Source organism: Lathamus discolor, chromosome Z, assembly GCF_037157495.1.
Source record: "Lathamus discolor isolate bLatDis1 chromosome Z, bLatDis1.hap1, whole genome shotgun sequence".
Classification (NCBI taxonomy): Eukaryota; Metazoa; Chordata; class Aves; order Psittaciformes; family Psittacidae; genus Lathamus; species Lathamus discolor.
In genome coordinates, this window is record NC_088909.1 from 55207039 (window position 1) to 55230299 (window position 23261).

The following is a 23261-nucleotide window of genomic DNA, read 5'->3' on the forward strand; positions in this document are numbered from 1 at the left end:
AAGCTTGGTTTGCAGGAAGAAAAACCTGGTTTTGCTTAGCAAATATGAAAACTCAGGATCTCGTAAAGACCAAGAAACAGTTCCCATTGAGCTGGTAAGGAATGTTTGCAAGATATACAGATAGGAACTCACATCTGATGGTCTCAACAGTATTCAAATATAGTAGTCTGCAGTGGGAAAGATCAATGGTCTGCAAATGTGGACCACAATGTATCATATGTCCTGAAAGGAATCTTCAGTGAGGAGTGTAATACCAAGTAAGTACACAGTGATACTTTCCTGAAATATCTCCTTGCCTCCAGCAATTTGCATCTTGGTGACCTTATGGGGCAAATATGGCAAATGAGTGTAAAATACATTTGGCTGTATAATTAAAAAAGTAATAATATTAATGTAAACACCTGCTGGGTACTTTCTGAGACACTGCAGAAAATCTAATCTAATCTGCACATTCAATGACTGAGAACAGAAAGAAATTGAAATCATTCTTTTCAAGGCCAGCTAAACTGATTCTGACTTGTGTTCCCTTAAGTCCACAGCAGCCTGCTCTCTGCAAGCATTATTGTCTTCTTTCCTAACACTGCTGTCCAGAAACTCTGCATCTTGGATGCAATACATTTCAAAAATTATTCTATTCCTTGGAAAGTAAATAACAGAAAGACTTAATTCCAACATAACAGAGCAAAGATATCTTTTCCAGATTTTTTTTAGTTAGGTTTGTTTTTCTGTTGTTGAAAAAAATTGCCAGAAGAAAAACAACTTTGGAAAATAGCCCCAAACCCTACCTTGTCCTCAGAACACAGTGTGGCAAAACCGGTTTTCACAATACCACTGGAAATTTGATTTTATCCTTTGGCTTTAACATAATATGGGATAAGAAGCTCAATTTGCCTATCTTCATAGTCATTTAAGGTGCATGTTATATCTTCTGGTTAAAGGTGCTGAGTGAATCTATATGAAGAACCAGGACTGACTGAATCCTGGACATGGGACAGGCTGGTGTGGTCATGATGCAAACACTTTGCATGACCCCAAACAACAGTGACAGAAGTCATAAATTGTAGTTGCCTACCATCTCCACAAGGAGACACGTTGCAGTATTCCCAGGTCACGGATGGGTCTTTTGTGTAGCACCAGGGACGTTCGTTCTCACCTCCTGGATTGCGGCAGTAATTCTCAGCATCAGACAGCTCAGGGAAAACCTGAGGAGTCCTCCTGTGCAAATGGGGAGCCTTGAGGCAGGAAACAAATTGGATTACTGTTTCAGTATAATCTTTTTCCTTCTGGTATTATCAAAACAAAACCAAAAAAACAGAGGAGCAAAGAAAGGCTGAGGTAAAACAGCCTTTCAGTGGCCTGCCAGAATGACAGAGAACACATTCTGTCACAGAAAGGGGAACTTGCAGACTGAAATATGAAGAGGGTGTGAAGAACCGGAGAGCTCAAGAATGAAAGCAACCTGTCCCCTGCTCAGCCACTGGGACTGGGCTGCCCAGCTCTGGGAAACTCCTAGGAGAAGCAGACCTCGACCATGGGTCTCCATTCAGTAGGTCTCACACTGGTGCGCACCTGGTCTCTCCACTTCTGGCAGGGAATGCCAGAGACAGTGACGTTGGCCCAGCCCTGGTAAAACTGTCCATTGCCAGTGTAGCAAGTCCCTGGGAAAAAAAACAAACATGGGATCAAGCACCTCAGACAATGTCGGCAGCAGAGACTCACAGAAATAAACTTCATGTCATTACACAAGAGCATGTGGCAATCAGCAACATATCTGAAGTGCATATAAGGACCAGACAACTGCAGGCAGGGAACTGCTTAGCCTCCTGTTGGCACTCAAATGGATTTTGAGATCAATACATTAGATCAAATCTGCAAAACTCCAAAGAGGGAACTATAGCTCTTTCAGATTGAGGAAACAGGCCATGCACCTGCGATGGTTGTGCTGCATTTACCCAGTTCACAGCCCTTCCACACTGGCAGTGCAGAGCACAACCACAGTGAAGCCATCCATGTTATGCCAAGACAGAAAGCAAATCGCAGCAATGATTACATGATTTCCAGCCTGCACTCTTACAGGTGCCCTAGCAGGAAAACATCCATATTCCTGGGACAATAAGAGAGGGCTGAGATTCATAAATTCCCATACTGCTATACCTCCTGCTGCCTCTTGCTTGTCTTCTTAGACTGAATATTTGGAAAAAGCCTATGATTTCCAGCATGTGTTCCCATAGCCCAGGGCATCCAAACACCTCAGTAAAGGAGTGACCATTAATTTCATGAGCACACTTAACTTATCACAAATGAAAAGTAAAATGCTCAGACTTGGACTCCTTTTACTGATATGTAAGTTACCACGTTATGCCTCACATCTGCACCAAGCTAACAACCCCCACATGGCCAGCACCTATACTCCCTTCTGGGGGGTAAAATCTTGTTAAGCTGCCCTAATACACAGCTGTTTATCTGAGCCCATCATTTTTAAATGTCTGACATTCAAAGGCAAAAAAAAGCAGTGCCTAAAACCTGCCTCATGACTCAGCTAGTATCCAATATGAGAAAAACTTTTGCACACATCTGAAATAAACTTCAGTGTAACACCTTCAAGGAGCAATGTGGAGAGTTTTAGGGACAGCAGCAACATTTAAGAAGAATCCGAGTCCTTGCAAAATGCAGGTGCTGTTGTACATACTTTTGCTATAATGAGGACCGAAGGAATAGCAAAGATGGTCCAACTGGGTTTAATGAATAACTTCGATGGACAAGCTAGAAAATGTTTCCATTTATGCTCCCAAATCTTCGTGTACATAAGGGTGAATCCAAAGTGAAAAAGAAGGGGAAATATCACAAGAATGTTACTGTTACATCTCCTGATTCATGACCCAATAGCATGCACCTGTGCAATGCCACTCTGGGAAAATACTGTGACAGCTGACAAAAAGGTGACATATTTACAAAGGAGAGGGAGACCATGTCCTGAACTTGCAAACCAATGTGCTGAAACCAGCCCATGACTGCACCACTCATTTGCTAGCATTTGTCCCTTGTGCTCCTTTCCCCAGGGAGGGGATGGCTGCAGCTGTGGGCTGTAAGCATTAGGCATGATGCTTGCATGCCCATTGGGCACTAAAGAACTTGTCTACAGGTATACAGCACTTGGTGCCTGGGGGTTGTGTGGGCAGGTAGAGCCAAGTCCTTCCCAGGAAAGTAAATTCCATGAAACTCTCCATTTCACTTTTTCACTTTCTCCCTCCATGCAGAAGGTGCCTGCCACTGCCAAATCTGCTGACTTTGCCTGCTGAGAAGCATGGCAGGAAGGAGGTTATTCCTTCTCCAATCAGACAAGTTCAGTGGCTGAGTTTTAAAACTGCAGTTGCATGTCACTCGGAAAAGCTGGATGTGCATGTTTCAACCAAGGACCAGCAGCTGGGCAGGAGGCTGACAGAAGTCATAGCAGCACTGTGGGGGGTGGCTGGATCGCATCACTGGTCATTGAGAGTAACACGAGAAACAGCCAGAATTCAGAGCTAATAGAAGCAAAGTGCAAGGCCAGCTTGATGTAGGTAACCATGTCAGTATCAGTAACAGCACAGAAGGCTGGGATGTATCAAAAATACTAAATATGGGTAAAGCAAACCTAGAGTGAATGGGTAGAAAGAAGGGGAAACAGCTGGAAGGGACCATACCACCTAAAAGCACCATGCCTCTCTAATAGGCTTTAACAATTACCATTCTACTTTCTTGCCAGGCTCTGAAGAGCTGGGAATGTGTTTCCCCGTGCCTTGGACGTGGAAACTCAGGCATTCCCTGGTAATAACCTGAATCTATCCAGCTAGGACCAGAACAAAACACAAAAATGCTGTGCAAGCTGCATCCTCAACAAAGAACATCATGCCCATCTCTAGAAATATAGAGCCTGGAGGAGTCTACTTACTGGTTATATTCTCCTTCTTAAAATCTGTAAAAATACAATACATGATGTAAGGAGGGGTTGTCCAGGATATGACGTAACTGGGTGCTATCTCAGGAGCATGCTGTGGGAAGAAGTTCCCTCCCAGCACTGCTTAAGCAGCTTGCTTCTTTGCAGTGGCATCTGAATGGTAATTTTGCCATCATTAAGACCGATTTTGGCGATGAGATTGTTATGACCTTCTCAATAAAGAGCTAGGCTTTATTTACCTGAGGGATTTTTCCCTCACACTGGTTGGATGAGACAGGCAAGCAGCCAATGAAGCTGTCACAGTTTCACCCACAGGCACTGACAGGAGTATAGCCACCATCAGGCTTTCCTTTAGGTGTAAGTTATGGATCAGATCCTTCCCCACTCCCTCATCAAGAGCACAGTTCTCCAAACAACGGGCAGCATGTGCCACCTTACCAAAGAAAGGGATGCGGGTGCAGGCGCTGGGGTCCTGGTGCAGGCTGGGCAGCCTGTTGCATTCAGGAAGAGTTAGCAATATCAGCCCTGGTTTGTAAATCCCCTTCTGAGAGTTTTCCTCCATTGAGAGCCATTCCTTAAAGCAGTAGAGATCCTTTACAGCAAGGCAATTCTCTCTACATTATTTTGCAAAAAACAGTGAAATATAGCAGTCAATGCCTTGATAACAATGGCTGCACTTAGCAGTTATGTGTGCAGGGGTTATGCAGGCTGACAGAAATCCATTAACAGGGTTATGACTTTAAGCCAGTCTTTCTGGCTCATAAACCATAAAGGAAAATCTGTATAAAATGCAGCAGCTTCCTTTAGGAAACCTACAAAACTACATTTTTTATGAAGCAGGGTTATGCTCACAACACATATCGCAGTCTGTGAAGAGGTCATTCCCATCTTTTCCTACAGATATATTCACATTTTCTACTAATAAACATCATGCCCAGAGTTTATCTTAGCATTTTTAGTACATTCTGAAAATCTCACCTGTCTTCTGTAAATTGCACACTAAAGTGTCATCTAATAAAGACAACAGGTGAGATGCAATACTTCATCTCCTTAAACTATTTGCCTGTTTTTAATCTCACAGAATCATCCATCTAATTGTCTTTTTTTCTCCACAGAAAACTTTTAGTTCCTTTTTTATGTGTCAGCTGTCTGCAGCAAAACCTTTACAGTGCCACGTAAAACAAGAGACCTAACTGCCTCCTAGCTAATGTATTGCCTCCGTAACAATGTGAAACATTCGCTGACAAGAAGTGGGGTTTTTGATTGTTTAACTGTTCCTTAGATCAGAAACTGCTAATAAAGAAGGCTAAGTCAGAAAAACGTGCTCTACAAAAAAAAAAAAAAAAACAAAAAAAAAACGGAGGGAAACAAAAAAAAAACGCAACAACTGTACCAAACTGGTAAGTTTGAGGATTTGTTGCATTACTCGATTTATGAGTGATTTACTCATTTATGTACTCATTCTTGAGAACCTCGGTTGCAAAACCAGCTTTGAGATTATGTGCAGAGATTGCTTTTGCTGAGCTCAGCTGAGGCCCTTTGCTGATCCACACCCTTTCCGACCACCACACACCAATGAAGAGAGGTATCTCTGGGGTTCATGGTGAAGATTTTAACCAAATTCATCAGCCAATGGGCTGATGCAGTCTCTTTACTTATACAACAGTTTGGGGAAGAATAGATGGCCATGAGTTTCAATGATGACTAACAACACTGCATACCACCTAAAGTACCTAAAGAATGGAGGCCATTGGGAATTCTACCATGGCAGCAGCTTTTCTGCAACAGTAATGGATACCCTTCAAGTCTGCAGGCTGAAGATATCGAACCCCAGCTGCACTGTGCTTTGTTCCAGCCAGTGCTGGTTTAATTCTTCCTCAGGTCCATGAAAGCCAGAATGCAGACAGTGTAATTTGCCTTTTTTATGTTAAACACATAGAAAGGGAATTAACTTCTGAAGTAAATGAATAAATGTTTAGCCAGAGAAATGAGAAAATCTTGCATATGAAACACTCTCCAACATGGGAGATCTGGATTGCAGTAGCTTCCTTCATTCCTGAAGCCTTAGCATCCTTAAACAAGTCCCTCTTTTGTATGTAACTGCAAAATGCAAAAGACCATTCCTCTGCAGTCCTGTCCCCTCTAGCGCTACAGGCAGGTTACCTTCACCCATAAACCCATCTGAGGAGCATTGTGAGGCAGCTGGGGGGAGGGATGGTCAGCCTCTTTGAGCTGTGTTCATACCATTGTTATAACACTTAATCCTGAGCAGCAAGAGCTTGATGAGATCATGTGCAAAGATTACTTCAGATTATTATTAGAAATTTTATGTCATGTAAGTGACAGACGAACAAAGAACAGTGGCAGCAGAAGATGACAAATGGGCCAGTAGCATTTTAGGGTCCATAAAGCAGTGTTTGAGAAGAGGTGGGGACACACAGACCTAACCAAAGTGAGACATTTCCAACACAAGACTGTTCTCTGCAGCCTAGTCGCTTCATATCAGCAAAGATTGAAAGAGAAATTGAGAGTTTTTCTTTCACAGCTTCTTTTCATAGAAGCTGCAAATGGTAAAAGGCAGATATAATCAAGAACTATGAGACGAGACATCATTTTCCCTTAAAACTAAGAAAACACTAATTTTAATCAGTCTGCATTCTAATATACATAAAGTGAAAAATTTTCCATTCTTTTTTCTTCTGCTTGACATCATCTTGTTCTACTCCCTGATTATTTTTATAAAAGCTTTACTCAGTCTATCAGTTTGTATTCTTGTTAGCTAGCTGCCAAACAAATACGAACATTAAAAATTATATAGGGAGATAGAAAATGGTGCAGAGAATAAATAATGAAGAAAACAAAACCACACAGAAATATGTTAAGGTGAATATGTACTTCAAAAGCTGTGAGAATCCTCTAGCCTCTGAGATAGTTAAATTCTTACTCATGAAGTATTTCAGCTGAAAACTGGTGTAGTCTGGCCAGTTTCTGCAGAGAAGTATAAGGTTGTCAGTAAAAAGCAGATAAGACAATTTGGAAAGTAACCAAGATCATCTGAAATGTTTTCAAGAGCTCCCAGAGGTCTCAGCTGTTCACAAGAACCTGTTAGATATCTGAGTTATAAAAGCAAGTATTGGGTTATGGCTTTGGAAGACCTGTTGTCCAGCTGATGTGCTCTGGAAACAGGAAACAGGAAGGATGCTATTCCAGGGCTCTTGTCATGAAGAAAGATGCATTTAAATCTACATTAAAATCACAGGGGGAAATCATTAAAGTGGAAAACCATAACATTGACTTGTGGATTTGAAGAAAGACGATGCCAGGCAAGTCCATTAAGATTCAGACATTTGCAAATGCTGTGCCTGTTAGCGTGAGATTGAGTGCAGCTTTAAGCTGATTTATATCACTCTGACTTCAGAAGTGCCCCAGAAGTACAGGCCTTCAGTCAAATCACTAGAAGCTCTGGTCCTGCAAGGCCACTTAGGAGCAGGAGTAGGTGAAGCCAGACCGAGATGTCACTGAAATGCCTTTTGGAGTACTGTGCAAAATCTTTGGCAGACAAATGTGCTGTGCATGTGTGGTTCAAATATAAATACTATTGCACATTTTGAAAAAAGCCAGAGAGATCATGTACTATAGGACACGATGACAAAAACCAGAACAACAAGATGGCAGGGAGGAGTCTGCCAGCGAAAAGCAGTACTTGGCTGCATGATTATCTTGCACACACTCTTCTTGCGCAGGATATTTGCCACTACTGTGCTTTTGGAAGAATACTGAACTGCATAGAAACCAAATAGAGAACACAATGCACTGTCAAGCTTTGCACTGGGATTTTCCTCTGTGCCTTTGCTTTAGAGATATTAAAGCAGGTGCAATCAGAAAGGTATCAATGAAATGACAACATGCTGCTGGTTGTTCTAAAAAGCCCCTACATAACTGGAAAAGTAACTGCCAGTAGACTACACTTTCCCAAGTCCAGCTGGAGGTGTGCTTGCCATGTTTGCAGAGAAGATTTGTGATTTAGTTGAGACACGGTAGTTGGGGCTCTCCCACTGAACACAGACCTGAATAATCTGTTTTAAGATGCAGTTCAAGGGGGACCAGAGCAAAGTACTGCACTTAGGCAGAGGCGTCAGTTGCCCGAATGTGAAATAGGTAATGACCAGGCAACAGTCCTCCAGCGGCTGAAAATGGATCAGTTGTGTTAGGAAACAGAAAGCTTCACTCTGAGACATCTATATGAACTGTCCTCTGCAAGGTACACCAAGCAATCATGGTTCTGTTATAGTTCAGACTAACAGAACCTGGGCTATATATATTTCATGCTTAAGGAAAGATGAGGTGTAGAAGCTTCAGAGGCCAGAAAAGCAAAAGTTATGAGCAGAGCTTGGAAAAACCTGCTTTATTCTAGTCTGACAAGTTGGAGAAGATAAAAATTTCACTGCAAAGTAAGAGGGAAGAAACTCATTCCACCATCTGCCCATGGTGGGAGGACAAGTAGCAATAAGGGGAAGGTTGCTCAAGAGATTGTATTGTGAGGGAGCAGTGTCTCAGTGTCTGTCTCACTGGGACCTACTGCTCAGACACCTGTCAGCAGTATATTAGCTGTAGCGGGAGATGCTCTGGACTCCTTGGGGTCTCTGACTGCTCTGTTTCAAAGCACATTTTCTGCATATGGGAGGACACAAGAGCCAGATGGGAGGTTTAGTTTAGCAGGTACAATTACACTGGCAGTGTCTCTGGTATCGTCTTTTTATGTTTCATCTTCATTGTTGTGGGAAGTGCTGAATGATTAGTTTATTGCCTTGGACAGATTTGTTGCACACACTGTGACTATATCTAGTCACAATTCTAAACAAGCAATTTCTTTTGATAATAATGTGCACATACTGACCTAGTAAGATTTAATCAATAACAATATGTTAATAACCTTAATCAATTATGTCATTCAAATGGATATTTCTTTTCAACACTGTCTGCTAAAAGCCTGATATAACACAGACATCTGGGCCTGAAAGTCAGTCAGTACCGTAGCAACGAGCACAGAGACTGCTGGATCGGGTCATCTCTGTGTGTACAGAGGAGAGAGCAAAGGGAAAACCCATGCAAACCTAGAGGGCCAAATTTCACTCAGTGGTACTCCAAGTCTGGACTGACCCTCATCATTCCCCTGCTGCCTACACATCCCCAAGAAATAAAGTGAAAATTAGCCTTTTTTTTTTTTTTTTTTTTTCTATTTACCTGCACATTGGTTTTGGAGCTGGCCCAGCTCCTGAGGGATTGCACTCCTGGAAGATGTAGTTACACAGCAGAGACTCAGCAGCCGGTTTGCAGAATGAACTCACCATTTTCAGTTCAGTCCAGGCAGTGTGCACAAGCAGCTCTTGGGTCTCCTCTGGGTCAGCATAGGAGGAGTTGAAGAAAACAAGAGCATCCTTTGCCAAGATACCACTACACACCTCACCTCTGTACACGCTGCAGTAGCCTGCATCACCCTTGTATAGCTTGCTGTAAGGGACAAGACCATACACACAAAGTAAGCTCACAGCCCTAAACACCTGCAAAATAGGATGCCTAGGCTCTGTTTCTGAATAAGGTGGCATCCATAAGGCTGGCAGAGGGCAGAGGAGAGGGTAGATGTTTATAATCACTAAAACCAGCTAATACCATTGAAAAAATGAGACTTCTGCAAGAAACAGGGCCCTCCTGGTAAGCTCCAGGGCTGAGGTTCTGGTCAACAGTTGCTAGCAGTTAAAGTGGGCAAAAAGACTGAGCTCTTGCTCACACCTGTGACCTAGTATGGCCTTTTACCCTGCCCTTGGCCCTAACGGGGAAACATTTTGTTTTCCTGCTTCCCTGCAGTAGTGATCAGCTCGCTACTTGCTGTATACCTCTGATAACTCAGAATTTCCTGCTCTGCTGGCTGGCAACAGTCTAATTGTGGATGGACTCAGTGAACAGGAGCCAGGTGAGTCCCACCCAACACATGCCAGGGAATTCTTCACAAGATTAGACCAGCCAAGCTGCTGCCTGCCTGTTCTCACCTCCTCCACCCCTCCTGACCCTGCCTCTTTTCCACTCACATTTAGGTGGGAGACATAGGGCACAGGCCTCTGCACTTTTCTTTCTGGTGCTTCCCTGTAAGGTACATCCTCTCATTTTTTCACATCTCCTGCCACAAAGCAGGGGGACAAAACTATGGCAAAGCAATAAAAAGCACAGTAGGATTGGTGCCTTCATGGGCTATTTATCTTTACCACATTTTTTACATCTAGAAGGAGGCAGCTCTTATCCCTCGTTTCTTCCCCACAGCCATCAGAAGGGTGCGGCAGCATGAGGGCATGAACAGGTCAGCTGTTCTCCTAGCAGCTCCCACGACTGCCCCGTGGCAGCAAAGACTGTGGTTGCGGATGTGCTCTCCACTTGGGCAGCCTGTGGGGTGCAATGCCCTTGGTATGGGGTGGAACCTGGAAAACAGCCTCCCCTGTGAGCATGGCAGAAGCCAAACTGGGGAGGGCGGGGGGGAAGGGCTGGGTGCAGCTGTTCCCACTGCTCGTTCAGTCAATGCAGCTGGGGTCAGGGAGTTCAATTCACAACATGCCAACCATTTGGAGTAGCCAGCAGAGCCATTTATATCTGTGCCTTTTATTTCTTTCGCTTGGCCAAATAATTGTCCATTGTCAGCCGTGGTGTCTCTTGCTGTTTTCCTTGGACGGATACAGGATTATACAGGATGCACAGATTTCTGCTTTTTAGATGCTTCTCTCTGCAGATGATGCTCTCTGGCCATGGTTTAGCTGCTCTACTTTGGGCTTCATGTCACTTATTTTTTTTAACTATGATTTTTTCCTACGTGTCACATTGGCTAAAAAATACAGGAAGGCACTGATTCCTTGAGCTGGCACTAGCTGTGTCACCTGCATCACCCTATGCTCGATGGACACCCCTTCATGTGACATAGGCACCCCCAGTATCCTGCACCACAGCCCATGACAATCTCCCTAGCACAGATCAAGCTTCCCCACAGCACTCCACTGCCCCCACCACCCTGTGTGGTGGCATCACATCATTCACATTTTCCTGATGATGCTGTTGTGTTTAATCTGACGGGTGAGTCCTTCCTGCGCTCCAAGAAGCAAAAGATGGCACAGGCATGCCTCGGGCACCTGTGCTGCTGACTTCAGTGAGATGCAGAAGCAGCCTGGTAAGAGCCACCAGTGCTAATATTGTATTTCCTCAATTTTTAAAAACCTGTAGAGAGATATGGACCAGGCTGCAATGGAGAAGCAACAGCAATGTGTTTCTCACAATGCCTTGCCACAGAGTGGGAATTTTGTGCAGCAAAGGTTGAGAACAACTGCAGCACAGAAGGGCTGAGCATTTGATCACTGTTCCCATGCCTGTCACAACTACATGGATGCAGGTGTAAGGCATAAGTCTGCCATTATAATCAGGTGGTCACTAAATCATTTACAAACCTCCTGAATCAATCTTGCAAGCCCCTGTGAGGAAAGCAAGCGTCTTAGCAGGGAGCCTGTGTCAGCAGAGCAGCAAAGCCATTTGCTCAGACTTTCTCAGGCTCTGCTCTTTTCTCTGAGGGCCAGTAGTTTCCAGCCCTCCTTCAGGCTAAACCTCTGATTTTCCCTCGAGACTGACCTGTCAGTGCTGCATGTAGAAATATGCTAGGACTCTAAAAAGAAAAACACAAGCCAAATTGTTCAGTACTCCAAAAAATCCTAAACAAAAGTACATGTCTGATCACATGCAAGTGGCTTTACTCATCCATAACACTGCTTGAAACAACTATCTAAACTCCTCTTGCCCTAATCTGGTGATCACCAAATCAAAATACATTCTTGTCTGCATACAGACAGTAGTTTTAACTGGCAGTTAGGTTTTTGCTTGTATATTTATAAGGCCAGTGAAGTTGTGAGTGTGTAACAGTGAAAGGAATTTACTCCAGAATAATCTGCCTACTACTGTACTTTAAACACCCTTACTGATGTGTGATCCACGACTTGCTTCATACAAAAACATCCCTCTCTACCTGGGCCCAGTCCCCAGTTATGCTTTTATAAAGAAGCCTGGTCTTCCTTTCAGGTGAACCACAACTGCATGCTTGGCATGCAGAAGCCCAAATTAATCATATCCCCTGGGTTATAAAATCATGGAATGGTTTGTGTTGGAAAGGACCTTAAGATCATCTAGTTCTAATCCCCTTGCCATGGGCAAGGACACCTCACACTAAACCATGCTGCCCAAGGCTCTGTCCAACCTGGCCTTGAACACTGCCAGGGACGGAGCATTCACTACTTCCTTGGGCAGCCTGTTCCAGTGTCTCACCACCCTCACAGTAAAGAACTTCTTCCTTATAGCTAACCTGAACTTCTTCTGTTTAAGTTTAAACCCATTACCCACTGTCCTATCACTACAGTCATTATTCTCCTCCCTGGCCCAGAGAAAATCCCCAGAAAGCCAGAGAAAGTCATTCTTACCTCCACTCTGACAAGATGCACCGGATCCAGGAGTGATGAGCCAGGAGAAAAAAAGAAATTGAAAAGATGTAAGTGACATTTCATTGCCCCCTCTGAGATGTGAGGATTAAGATTTCCATACAAGATTTTCAGACAGCTAAACTGTCTGAAAAGGATGCAGCTAAAATCTGTCCTTATTTCATACTTTCTTGTGGGGAAGAATAGAATCATAGAATCATAGAATAGTTATTGTTGGACAACACTGGATGCTGTGCAGGGAGAGGGAATGAGGTGAAGGAAAAGGATTGGTAACTGCAGTTCTTGCTGAGGTGTACTGTTGCACCTTAAACTCATACTTTTACCCTTATACTTTGGGCCCCACTTAACTGGCAGGTAGCACCCTTCACTTAAGCCCCCCATGCACCCAGTACTGCAGGCAGCAGATAGATCAGGAGGGAGACACCAGGGCTGCAGGAGATGAGCTACACCAGCATGGAAAGGTAGTGCTAAGCATCTGCCTAAGACTGAGACACTTCTGCCCCGGGACCCCTGGGAGGTGGGAAAAGGCTCCTGCTCAGGTCTGGGGGTGCTGCTCCCCTCTTGCTGAGCACACACAGTCTGGAGGAGATAAGCGCAGCTTTTCCAACCAACCTAAAACACGTCTTCCCGACTACATTTGCAGCTCTGCTTCATGAGGACAAGACTTGGCTTGGCTAAAAGCAGAAGCATGGATGTGAAATACAGTATCAAGCACTGAGACTCTTAAGGGGCAGAGCTTGCTGCTAGGTTTCAATGTTCAGTGCAAAAAAGGTCATGGTTATTTTATCAACAGAGCAGGAGATGAGGCATAGGGAGAGGGGCAGGTGCATGCCTGCTTAACAGCAGGACCAGGGCTACCACCCCATGTCTGGAGACCTGGGTGATTTCTCTTTCCTCTAACTAAACACCCCTGCCTGTCCCAAGAAAGAAAGCACAAGCTGCCACACTTGGGATGACAAATGCTGTCAGCTAGCACAGACTATTGGTATTTCTCCTCTTTGGATCATCCTGTCCCCACGTGGGAGATGTCCCTGGGAGTAGAGGTTACCCCTGGCACGGCGAGGTACTGCTCTGACAGCAACCTTCCTGCTTTCTGAATGCAAAGCCCTAGAGAAGTCAAACTTCTCACTAAAACTATTTTCACCTTGCTGTTAGGTGATACCAAGTCTGGGTCTTGGCCATGACTTCCTCAACATGGATGAACTTACCAAGTGTGCTTCTGGGACACAAAGTACAAGATGGCATCAAGCATTCAGGAAATAACAGCTGTGTCAGTCTTCAAAGTGTAAGAATGTATGAGGAAATAGCATGGGCGGGGGATGCACTTGTACTTAAATTTAACCCCCTGCACACTTTCCAGTCTCCAAAGCTTTCCCTTCTCCTCCCGTGTACTTCACACCCCTTGCTCTCCACAGCAGGGAAGTGACTGCAAGGGTAAAACAATAGTGACCCCTTCTTTTCCAGCATACCTGAAACACTGATGGTTGCTGCAGCTTTGGCAGCTCCAAAAGTTTTGCTGTGTTTGTTCGTGGCCAGGCAAGTAAACAGGCCGGGTCGGGTGACGTACACCTGCAATCTGGAGTCAACCACTCTGTCCTTGACATTCTCTGCTATCGAGCCTGCAGAAACCTAGGAGACCAAAAAGCCCAGTGCAGTGATATTTCCAACAAAGGCAAACAAACAAATCGAGGGAAAATCTGAGACCCAGCCCCAGGCATTTAAATTGGTAGAGAAACACGTAGTAAGTGGATAGAAGTGGCAGAGAGCTAAAGCTGCTGGTGTTATTTTGGTGCTTTCATAGCAGCTGACTTCACATACAAAAGCAAATGTTAAGGACCTCTCCTATTTCACAAGTCAGCAATAATTTTGCAATTAATTTTCTATCCCAGAAGGCTGCAGTCTTAGTTTTGGTCATGTAATTGAGCTGGATAATTACTCCATGGCCTGTTCTAGAAGACTGTTTGCCTATTCATGCCTTAGCAAGGAAGGGCACAAGGTAATTTTGTGAACCCTGGCTATACAGAGGGAGAAAAGAAAATAGTTTGGAAGTTGTTGATTCTGGATTAACATAGCCACTGCCACACTTCCAAAGCAAGCACTCTGGCTCCAGCACTTTGGCAGATACGCAATAGATTTTCTTATCTCACACCTGCAAGTATGGAAGGGGCTGCAGATGTGGTGATTTTGGCTAGCTCTTTTTCCAGGTCAGAAATTCTGATGTAAATTATCTTGGAATCTGCCAATTTTGGCCAGTTGGTCTTAATTTTATCCTCAAGCCTGTTCTGCTCATATGGTGTTCATTGAAATAAGAGGACATGGTACACCAAGAGTCTACCTTGCAAAGGCTGTAGGAAGGAGCAATATTGCCTGTTCTACCCTTCATCCTGATAGAAGGCATTAAGTGTAATTCCAGCGAGGTGTGGTTACCAGTGCATCCCACCAGTGCAACCTGGCCCTAAGAACAGTGAGAGTTGTCTCCTTGGATCATCCCAACAAAGCACTCTACTTCCACAACTGTCTGAGAGGTCAGAGAGATCAATTTGACATCTCTGGAGTTTAATAGAAACATTATTTGTATGTGATATGTGTTTGTTTCCAAATGTATTAACAGTGATAACTGGAAAAGCATGAAGGGTATCATGTCATTAATAAGCAGGTTTCTCTCTGAGAAGAAAATGTTGAAAATAATGTATTTGTTTTGCCTCACTAAAGATCAGTTTGGAGTTGTGATGAGGAAATGTGACTGTGAAGAAAGCACTGTATAACCAGGCCAGCACAGTTTGCAAATATTGCATGAGGGATGGGTGGGTTACTGTGCAAATGCAGTGACCAAGGATGTTTTTTGGCTTTAGGTCATTTCCAACCTAACCATTCTATGATTCTATGATTCTGTTTAGGTGGGCAAGGCTGCTGCTCCTGCAGAGGAGTTTGCATCCTCCTCTTCAAAGACAGTTCAATAACCTCAGCAGATTACCTCTCTTTAAACAGATTAAAGGACAATTGCAGGTCAGTGTTCAGCAACCATAATGTTGCTGATACATTGCATCTTCTAATGACTCACTGCTAATTGCTGGTGAGCCAGCTCTCAAATACACATGCTCCAGTCCACCTACTTTCTGACCTGACTTACCCAGAGACAAGCACCATTAAGATCTCCTTACCATATTTAAAATTAGGTAGTCTGGAGCACCACCCTCCTGTGACTGGGCTTTGCTTTGCAGACAAGAATGGGGCAGATCAGATCTGACCAGCCAGGCAGGGACTGAGCATCCTCCCACACACCTCTCTCTGGGACCAATGCAGTGGTGGGAGATTTGTAAAGCAGGGTTCTGTGCTCCAGAAATACTCTGCCCTTGCCAGTAGCACCAGACTTCCCAGAAGTTTTTTTCTCAATGGGAAACAAGTCCTGAATGATCACCTGCAGTTGTCTCAAAATAGTTATCACCAAAAACCACTAAGGACCTATGGGGTCCTGTGATTGCTGATCTGATCTTTTTGCTGTTCTCCCTAGAATCCTTGAAGGAATATAGAAAATCAGGCCTAATCAGATTGGATTACACTGTAAGGCTTAGAGGTGATAGGAAAGCAAGAGAGCTGGCAGAGTAGCCCAGGCTCCTTAATAGTGTATTTCAAATATATGGAAGGAGGGGACAAAGAACTCTTTCCTGGGAAGGAATTTGAACAAGAGGATTTATTGGTGCTGCTGGACAAGCAAGTTAACAGGAATGACCATGGTCAACTAGTGGCCAGAAGGACTTGGGGCTGATGGAGGGGCAGTGAGAAAGAACAGAGGCAAATTGCCAGCCCCCATGCAGTGGCTGCTCCCCCTGCCTCCACAACATTATGTCCTGGGGGTTATCCTTAGAAAAGCTGTTAAAAGACCACAAAGAGTATAAAACATGTCCACCATAACCATATGAAGACTAGAGGAAACCTGTGGCAGGCTCAGGCTGCAGAGCCGCTGGAACTGTGGTGCACCGCTTACTCCCAGGGAGGCAATATTAGGTGCCAAGCGGCTCTTCAGTTCAGCTGAAGAGAAGGCATTGCAATAGCCTACCCATGGACATGAAAGCCAGATGAGTTCAAAGCAGGCACCTATTTAGAATGCCCAGGAACATTAGACCACAGAGCAATTTCCTGTGAGAAGCAGTGGATTTGCATCTCTTGGTGCCTGCCACTGAAGAGAGTGTACCTTTCTTGAGGATGGGCTTTTAGCCAGGAATAAATTGGTGACATGCTTCAGCATGTCACCTAGGTCAGTCTAGAAGATTTCAGATTTATTCATCTGCAAATACACAGTGCATATATGATGCCCTGCAGGTATTTTGCCTCAAGGCAGTTCACACCACCTAACTACCTTAGTTTGTGTATTTTGTCAAATAAACAATTTTGCCATGTTATTGTTAGCACATCAGAGAGGAAAGGTGGCTGCAGAATACTTAAATGCACAATGAAGTCCTAGAAACCCTGTCTCAGTGGAATGCTGTAGGCATCTAAACCATTCTTCATCTCAGGCTTCCCAGACCATAACACTAACCCACGCAACACTCTGGAGAAGGGGGAGAGCTTTGCAGAGGAGAAAACTAGCAGGGAGGCAAGGTGGGCTCAGCTTGATTGCACAGCAAGGCGCTAAATAAGGCAGGAATAGAAACCACAGACGCTGGCTCCCAGCCTTGCGTTTTAATCCCTGGGCTGTGCTTCCGGCTGCTAGCAGCCCTTCAGGGCAAAAAGCATGGAAAAAAAAAAAGGCACTTACAGCTTTCCCATTTTCCAGCCAGGTGACAGTGGGGACTGGAAGGCCGGTCGCTGAACACCGCAACGTCACCACAGACCCGAAGGTGATATTTTGGGATTCAGGAGCCTTCAGGATTCTGGCAAAAACTGCAGAAGAAGACAAATGTGCTAGTTGAACAACGCTGTAGAGCTAAAGCTGTGCTGGCATGGGGATGCTCCCTCCCCAGCAGGCCTTGACATAAGCCCCATGAATAAAAGCAAAGCATAGCACAGACTTCCCGGTGAGTGACAGGTTTTAGAGACAGATGAGGAGGAGAAAGAAAGTGATTGGCATTGGTTTGTTCTGCACCTTACAGACCAAAATTTTACCTCTGGAGGTTTCTACATCATCTGAGTTTGATGCCTCAGAGGGTGCAATGTGCAAAAAACTCAAGGGCAAAGTCATTGGCAGTATGCAGATGGGACAGCTTACAGCAAATACACAGCAAGCTACCATGCTGCCCTGCCAAGGGTCACCTCATGCAAAACTTGTTCAAAATCATGAAGAGGGACCATTGGCATGTCATGTACCATGAAGTTTAAGGGTCAGATAAGCTCCTCAGTATGACCACAGTGATTAGAAGTTACTATGGAGAGCTGCAAACCCCAACATCTTCCATGCCACAACAACCTACACTAAGGGGAAAGAGTCCAGTACTGGGTTATGGGGGAATGGCTGACAATGACTTTAGGAAGATGCAATTACAAGGGGAAAGTAGGTTTTTTAAGTGGCTTTCCATTTCTACGTCACCTGCTTCCTTTGTGGGCAGTTTGAAGATAATCACCCCCTGGCCCCGATTTTTTCTTTTTTTTTTTTTTTTTTTTTTGGGGGGGGGGGTTGGGGGGGATGTGTGAAAAGAACTGAAGCATTTTTGCTGAAAACCTAATTCAGTCCAGAAACACAACTCTGATGGCCTTCACAAGCTGTATTTCAGCTGCTGTACTTGGACTACACAGAGGAAAGCAGACAAGAGAGATATTCTTCAAGTGGAACATTTGAGTTTTGACCCAGACTTTTTAATGGAGATACCTGAATGTCTGTGCAGGAGCAGGCTGAATAGCTCTGTGCCATTTCTTACTCCAATTTCACCTGCTTAGTGAGTTAACACTTGCTCTCTTCTTTCTGGGCTCCACAGCAGTAACTAGAAATCTCCATCAGAAATTTTATTATGCACGGGAGTTTTTTTTGGAGTTCTCAGACAAGCCTGATTACCTTTTCAACCACATTTGCCATCTGTATGGTTCCCCTTACCAACATATCTTATCATGTCAAGGTCATCTGTGTCTACTCGGCTCACCTCTTGTCACTGGCCACTGGTTGCTCTCAGGTAGAGATCTCCAATGCAGAGTGATTAGAAAACCAGTTAAGTGTTACTTCAGAAAATGAGTATCTGTCCCCACCATTTGGGATGATGGAAAGGCTTTATTTGCAAAATTTCTGTTGGAATAAAAAAATTATCTGCTTTCCACATAGTTCTTCCATCCAGCCCTGGCCTGGGAAAGGGCTGAGATTCATGTTAACAAAGAGCCTAAAACTAGCTTTTGTTCATGGATAGGCAACACTAAGAGTACATTTCAGCGTAGAAACTGTTTTGGCTTAGGAGCACAGCCACTCAAGAGGGTCCTAGAAAGGGGTTTTCAGGAAGAGTAAAGCCAGTGAAGTGAAAAGAGTGTGAAGATACGTACTACATTCAGCTCCTTAATTGCTCTACGGTCTCCAAGCAGTCCCTCAATGTCAGTGCTTGGTGCCACTTGCTTAAAATCAAAGCAGAGCTCCTTTGGGGGCTGCTGAAACCCCCTGCCCCTCAGCAAGACAGCAGGTACAAAGCTCCACCACTAACAAGGAAAGCTGCAGCCACTGGCCAGGAAGTTTCCTCATGAATAATAAGCGAAATGAAAGCTTTGCTTGAAGTTTCACTTGAGGCCATTAACACCAGATGGTTATGAATTCAGCCCTGAGTGCTCTGGGCCAAGCTCATAATTACTTTTATATTTCAGTCACAGAAATACTAAACTTCTGTGCCTGTCTCCTGGCAGCCTTGATGTGCATATGGCTCCCGCTGAAGCCAGCATGTTAGCTCCCACAGCCAGAATATGTCCCTTAGTGCTTTTCTCATGCTGCTGCTGGTTTCTCAGTGTACTGCTGGGACCCTGCCTGCCTGACAACCCTCCTGCTCACATCTTGCCCAGCTTCATTAACACCAAGAGAAGTCCTCTAAGAGCACCCTGTTAGCAGGTGCCAGACACAGGCGCGTATGCCCTCCTCTGTACCGGCTGCTCTCCCAAAATCTGTAAGGATCTTTCAGCCAGGAATAAAAAAAGGCACGTTTTGAAAATGATGGCAGTTGCACAAGCAGGGACCAAAGCTACAGGGATCATGGCGGCTAACCCAGCTCATGCACAAGAAAGCTGTATCACACTTCCCAGGGTCCTCCTGCCAGCACTAATCATGGCACTAGCTTTAGGAGCTCACCACACTGCTGGTACGAGTGTTCATTTGCCAGCCTAGGGAAAGCAAATTGTCAGGCCATTCACACCTAAAACACCAAATACAGGGACCGTGTGCAGTTCTGGTGTCCTCAACATAAAAAGGACATGGAACTGTTGGAACAAGTCCAGAGGAGGGCCACGAGGATGATCAGGGGAGTCAAGCACCTCCCGTAAGAAGACAGGCTGAGAAAGTTGGAGGTGTTCAACCTGAAGAAGAGAAGGCTGAGTGGAGGCCTCATAGCAGCCTTCCGGTATCTGAAGGGGGCCTACAAGGATGCTAGAGAGGGACTCTTCATCAGGTATTGCAGCAATAGGACAAGGGGTAATGGGTTTAAGCTTAAACCGGGGAAGTCCAGGATAGATAAAAAGATATTATTCATTATGCATATTATTATAATATCCTATTTATATTTATTAAATTAATGTAATTAATAATAAATATAATTAATAAAATTTATATATTAACAATTGATATCATTATTATATTTATATTATAATATCCTATTTATTATTCTTCTGAGGATATTATTCTTTACTGTCAGGGTGGTGAGGCACTGGAACAGGCTGCCCCAAGCAGTGGTAAATATTCCACCCCTGGCACCATTCAAGACCAGGCTGGACAGAGCCTTGGTCAACATAGCCTGGTGTGAGGCATTCCTGCCCATGGCAGGGGGGTTGGAACTAGATGATCTTAAGGTCCTTTCCAACCCTATCTATTCTGTGATTTTATGATTCTGTAAAAAATCCAGCAACTGCTGCTAAGCATTCACAAGTTCCTTGTGGAAAGTATTGCAAGTGTATTATCCAGCACAGGGAGTGACGGTTAGGAAAAAAAAGAAGTGGACCCTTCAGGAAATAAACTGATTTCCAAAGTGCAGAAGAATGGAAGTTCCTGCTATCTCCAATGCCCCTGTGTGTATTTCTAGGACTTTCAAAGTTGAAGTTGCAGATGTAATACTTTAACATATCAAGAGCTTACACTTGCATGTTTTTTTAAAGTAAAGTTTAGCTATTTAACTGAAGTACTTAGCTCCAGATACTGTGAATTGACCAACCAAGTCCTTTTTACCTTATTTCATTTTTAAGTAAGAAATTCCCTCAAAGGCTGGACTCTGCAGTTCCAGGCATGCTTTGGGTTGCCACAGACCAGCACACCCAGGGACATATTCTCCAAAAGGGAAATTGCTTAGGAAACATCGTTTTAAAAAAAAAGAAAAAAACAAAAAAAAAATCAGATCTTTCTCAGTCCCATCATCTATGAGTGGATGACAGACACATTGCTGCTGCTGGCAGACTCAGCTGCTGTGGGAAAACCAGGATGAGCTGTATGAGAGCAGCCAGTGTCACCTTGTACCAGTACAAAGCTGAGTAAGACCACAAGGATGAGCTTGGGGTCCATTTTGGTGACTACATCAGCAAGGAAATCTGTCCTATAGGTAAATGGAGGAACCCAGCTCCCAAAATGGTGACTTTCTTTTCCCACGGTGTATTGCACAAAGAAAAGAGGCAAAATTGAGGAAGAAAGTTCAACCCTGATGTTGCCAACCTAAGCAACCGGCTGGGAGAGGCAGGTGAAAGACAGGAAGAGGAAGAGCAGGAAATTGCAATAAGTGTTTTCAAAGTTCATGTTATTTGGTGGGCTCAGGACATTGCTTTGTTTTCATTTTGCCTCAAAATGAAAATTCACCCAAAACAGGTGATTTATAACACGTCTTTTCCAGATCCTCATGAAAGTGGATTTTGCCAGGACCTTTGCTTATTTAGCTACATCACCACAATGCTAAAACATTCACACCAAGACACCCAGGTTCTCAGCACAGGGTTTACCCAAGGGCATGCCAAAAAGCAGCTAGGGAAGGCAAGCAAAGAGGGCTTCATTTATTTATTTATTTAAATGGAAAACAAAACAGAGGAGCTGGAAATGAAACCCACTAAGAGCCAAGCCAGACATTCAGTTTCACTCCTAAGCCCCTTAATAAAAGTCCTTTCTTTTACAGCCCTGCAAAATGATGTGCTGTGCACTGCAGGGCTTGCTAGGAGGTATCTGCACCACGGCCAGCTGCTCTCATTTCTGAGAATTAGGTAACATCATCCAGTCCAAACAGTCTGGCTTTATTTCAGTCACAAAATTTTTATACTATAAAAAGATGAAAGTAGGGCCCCTGCCCAGCCCCCAGTTTGAGCAGTTAACTTTTTCCAGGTGACTTTGTTTTTCTGTTGCCTTTGACTGAGCTGTGTTTCATTTCCACAGTTTGGGGTCTGATCCTACAGTCCTGGCATATGCCTGCCCTCTAACTGGGTAAGGCCCGTTTTTCTCCTAAAGCAGGCTGGATTGGACCAATCACATCCAGGCATCAGCCTGGGTGGCCTGGGGTCATGCTGCTGCTTTCAGGAAAGGGCAAAGTGATGCCCTTCAGAAACCCTCACGCACACAGCCCCACTGAAGGAAGATGCCGCATCTAGCCAGGGTTTCATAAACCTTAATGCTGTCTTTGATGCACCAGGCCCAGTCAAGTACTAGGCTGTGGGATGGGGATGGTTTCCAGAGCTTTTTCTGGCTTTGATGAACCTTGACTTTCAGAGAATATGTGCAACGTTTGCCAAAGTACATGAATTAACCCAGCCTGTCAACATCCATGTGTAGTCATATATAAGTTTGTTGCTAGTCCTGGCAAACACTAAAGCATACCTGATAGTCCAAACTGATGTAAGGCTACCAAGAGCTAAACTTGTGTTAGCGAATGCCTCGCAACTGTGGGTACATGCTCCCTCACCACCACAGTCTGCGTGCCTGGCCTAAAATGTGAGCCAGACCTCGTGCGTCCATACTGCCAGATCTGATACGTCAACATGCTCCACTTTCCCATACTGTTTTGCATTTGTCGTGAAAAATTACTTTTTGGGTGAGTATGGTCAGGCCTTATGCCAATTTTTTTTTTCAGCTATGCTATAAAACACAGTGAGTAAAAGCAACTGCTATGTGGAAAAAGTGTTTTCCTTTGGTACAGCTGGTGCTGTGCTGAGGATCAATGTGTCTGCACTGCTGGGGAGATTGGTAAGGCACACACTGCATCAGAAACTTTTGTGACATAAATACCCTAGCAAAGACTTTGCACTGCATACTATTTATGGGTAAGCATTTAGTAGCTAAACTGCAAGCATTTTTTCGTTTCCATTCACCAGTGTTCACATAGCTCTCCTGAGCATGACAGATTGAAATGACTTCTTCTGTAACAAGGAGCTATCGAGGCTTGGGCCTTGCTTACTAATCCATAAAAAATCATTTATGCTTGCCACCTATGTGCTCTGAAGAACCATAAGCTTGTGCCAATGTGTTCACAGTCTTTTGCCAGTGACAAGTCTGGTTGTCTAAATCCCCATTCAGACTCATTCATCCCACATCCATTCACTCTTCCTGACAAGTCTAAACCAGGCAGTCAAGGAGAGCTAACAAGCACAGGGGATACAATTTCATTCCCACAAGTGAGAGATGAGGGGAGGTCTGATAAATACGTTTTATATACACACAGAAATCCCCAGCATTT

General features: G+C 44.3%; 1 protein-coding gene across 2 annotated transcripts in view; it reads right to left on the reverse strand.

Moving 5' to 3' along the window:
* MUSK (muscle associated receptor tyrosine kinase) overlaps positions 1-23261 on the reverse strand; it is a 56762-nt gene that overhangs the window by 12664 nt on the left and 20837 nt on the right. The window contains exons 6-12 of one of the 2 annotated variants that reach the window (XM_065661704.1): positions 17210-17334; positions 13923-14082; positions 12436-12442; positions 9182-9448; positions 4376-4551; positions 3932-3955; positions 3382-3390 (exon numbers count right to left, since the gene is read on the reverse strand). In XM_065661704.1, coding sequence (XP_065517776.1) covers positions 3382-3390; positions 3932-3955; positions 4376-4551; positions 9182-9448; positions 12436-12442; positions 13923-14082; positions 17210-17334 — 768 coding nt within the window. Of the gene's footprint in view, positions 1-1072; positions 1233-1569; positions 1659-3381; positions 3391-3931; positions 3956-4375; positions 4552-9181; positions 9449-12435; positions 12443-13922; positions 14083-17209; positions 17335-23261 lie in introns of those variants that run through there. The other variant, XM_065661705.1, reaches the window with a different exon arrangement.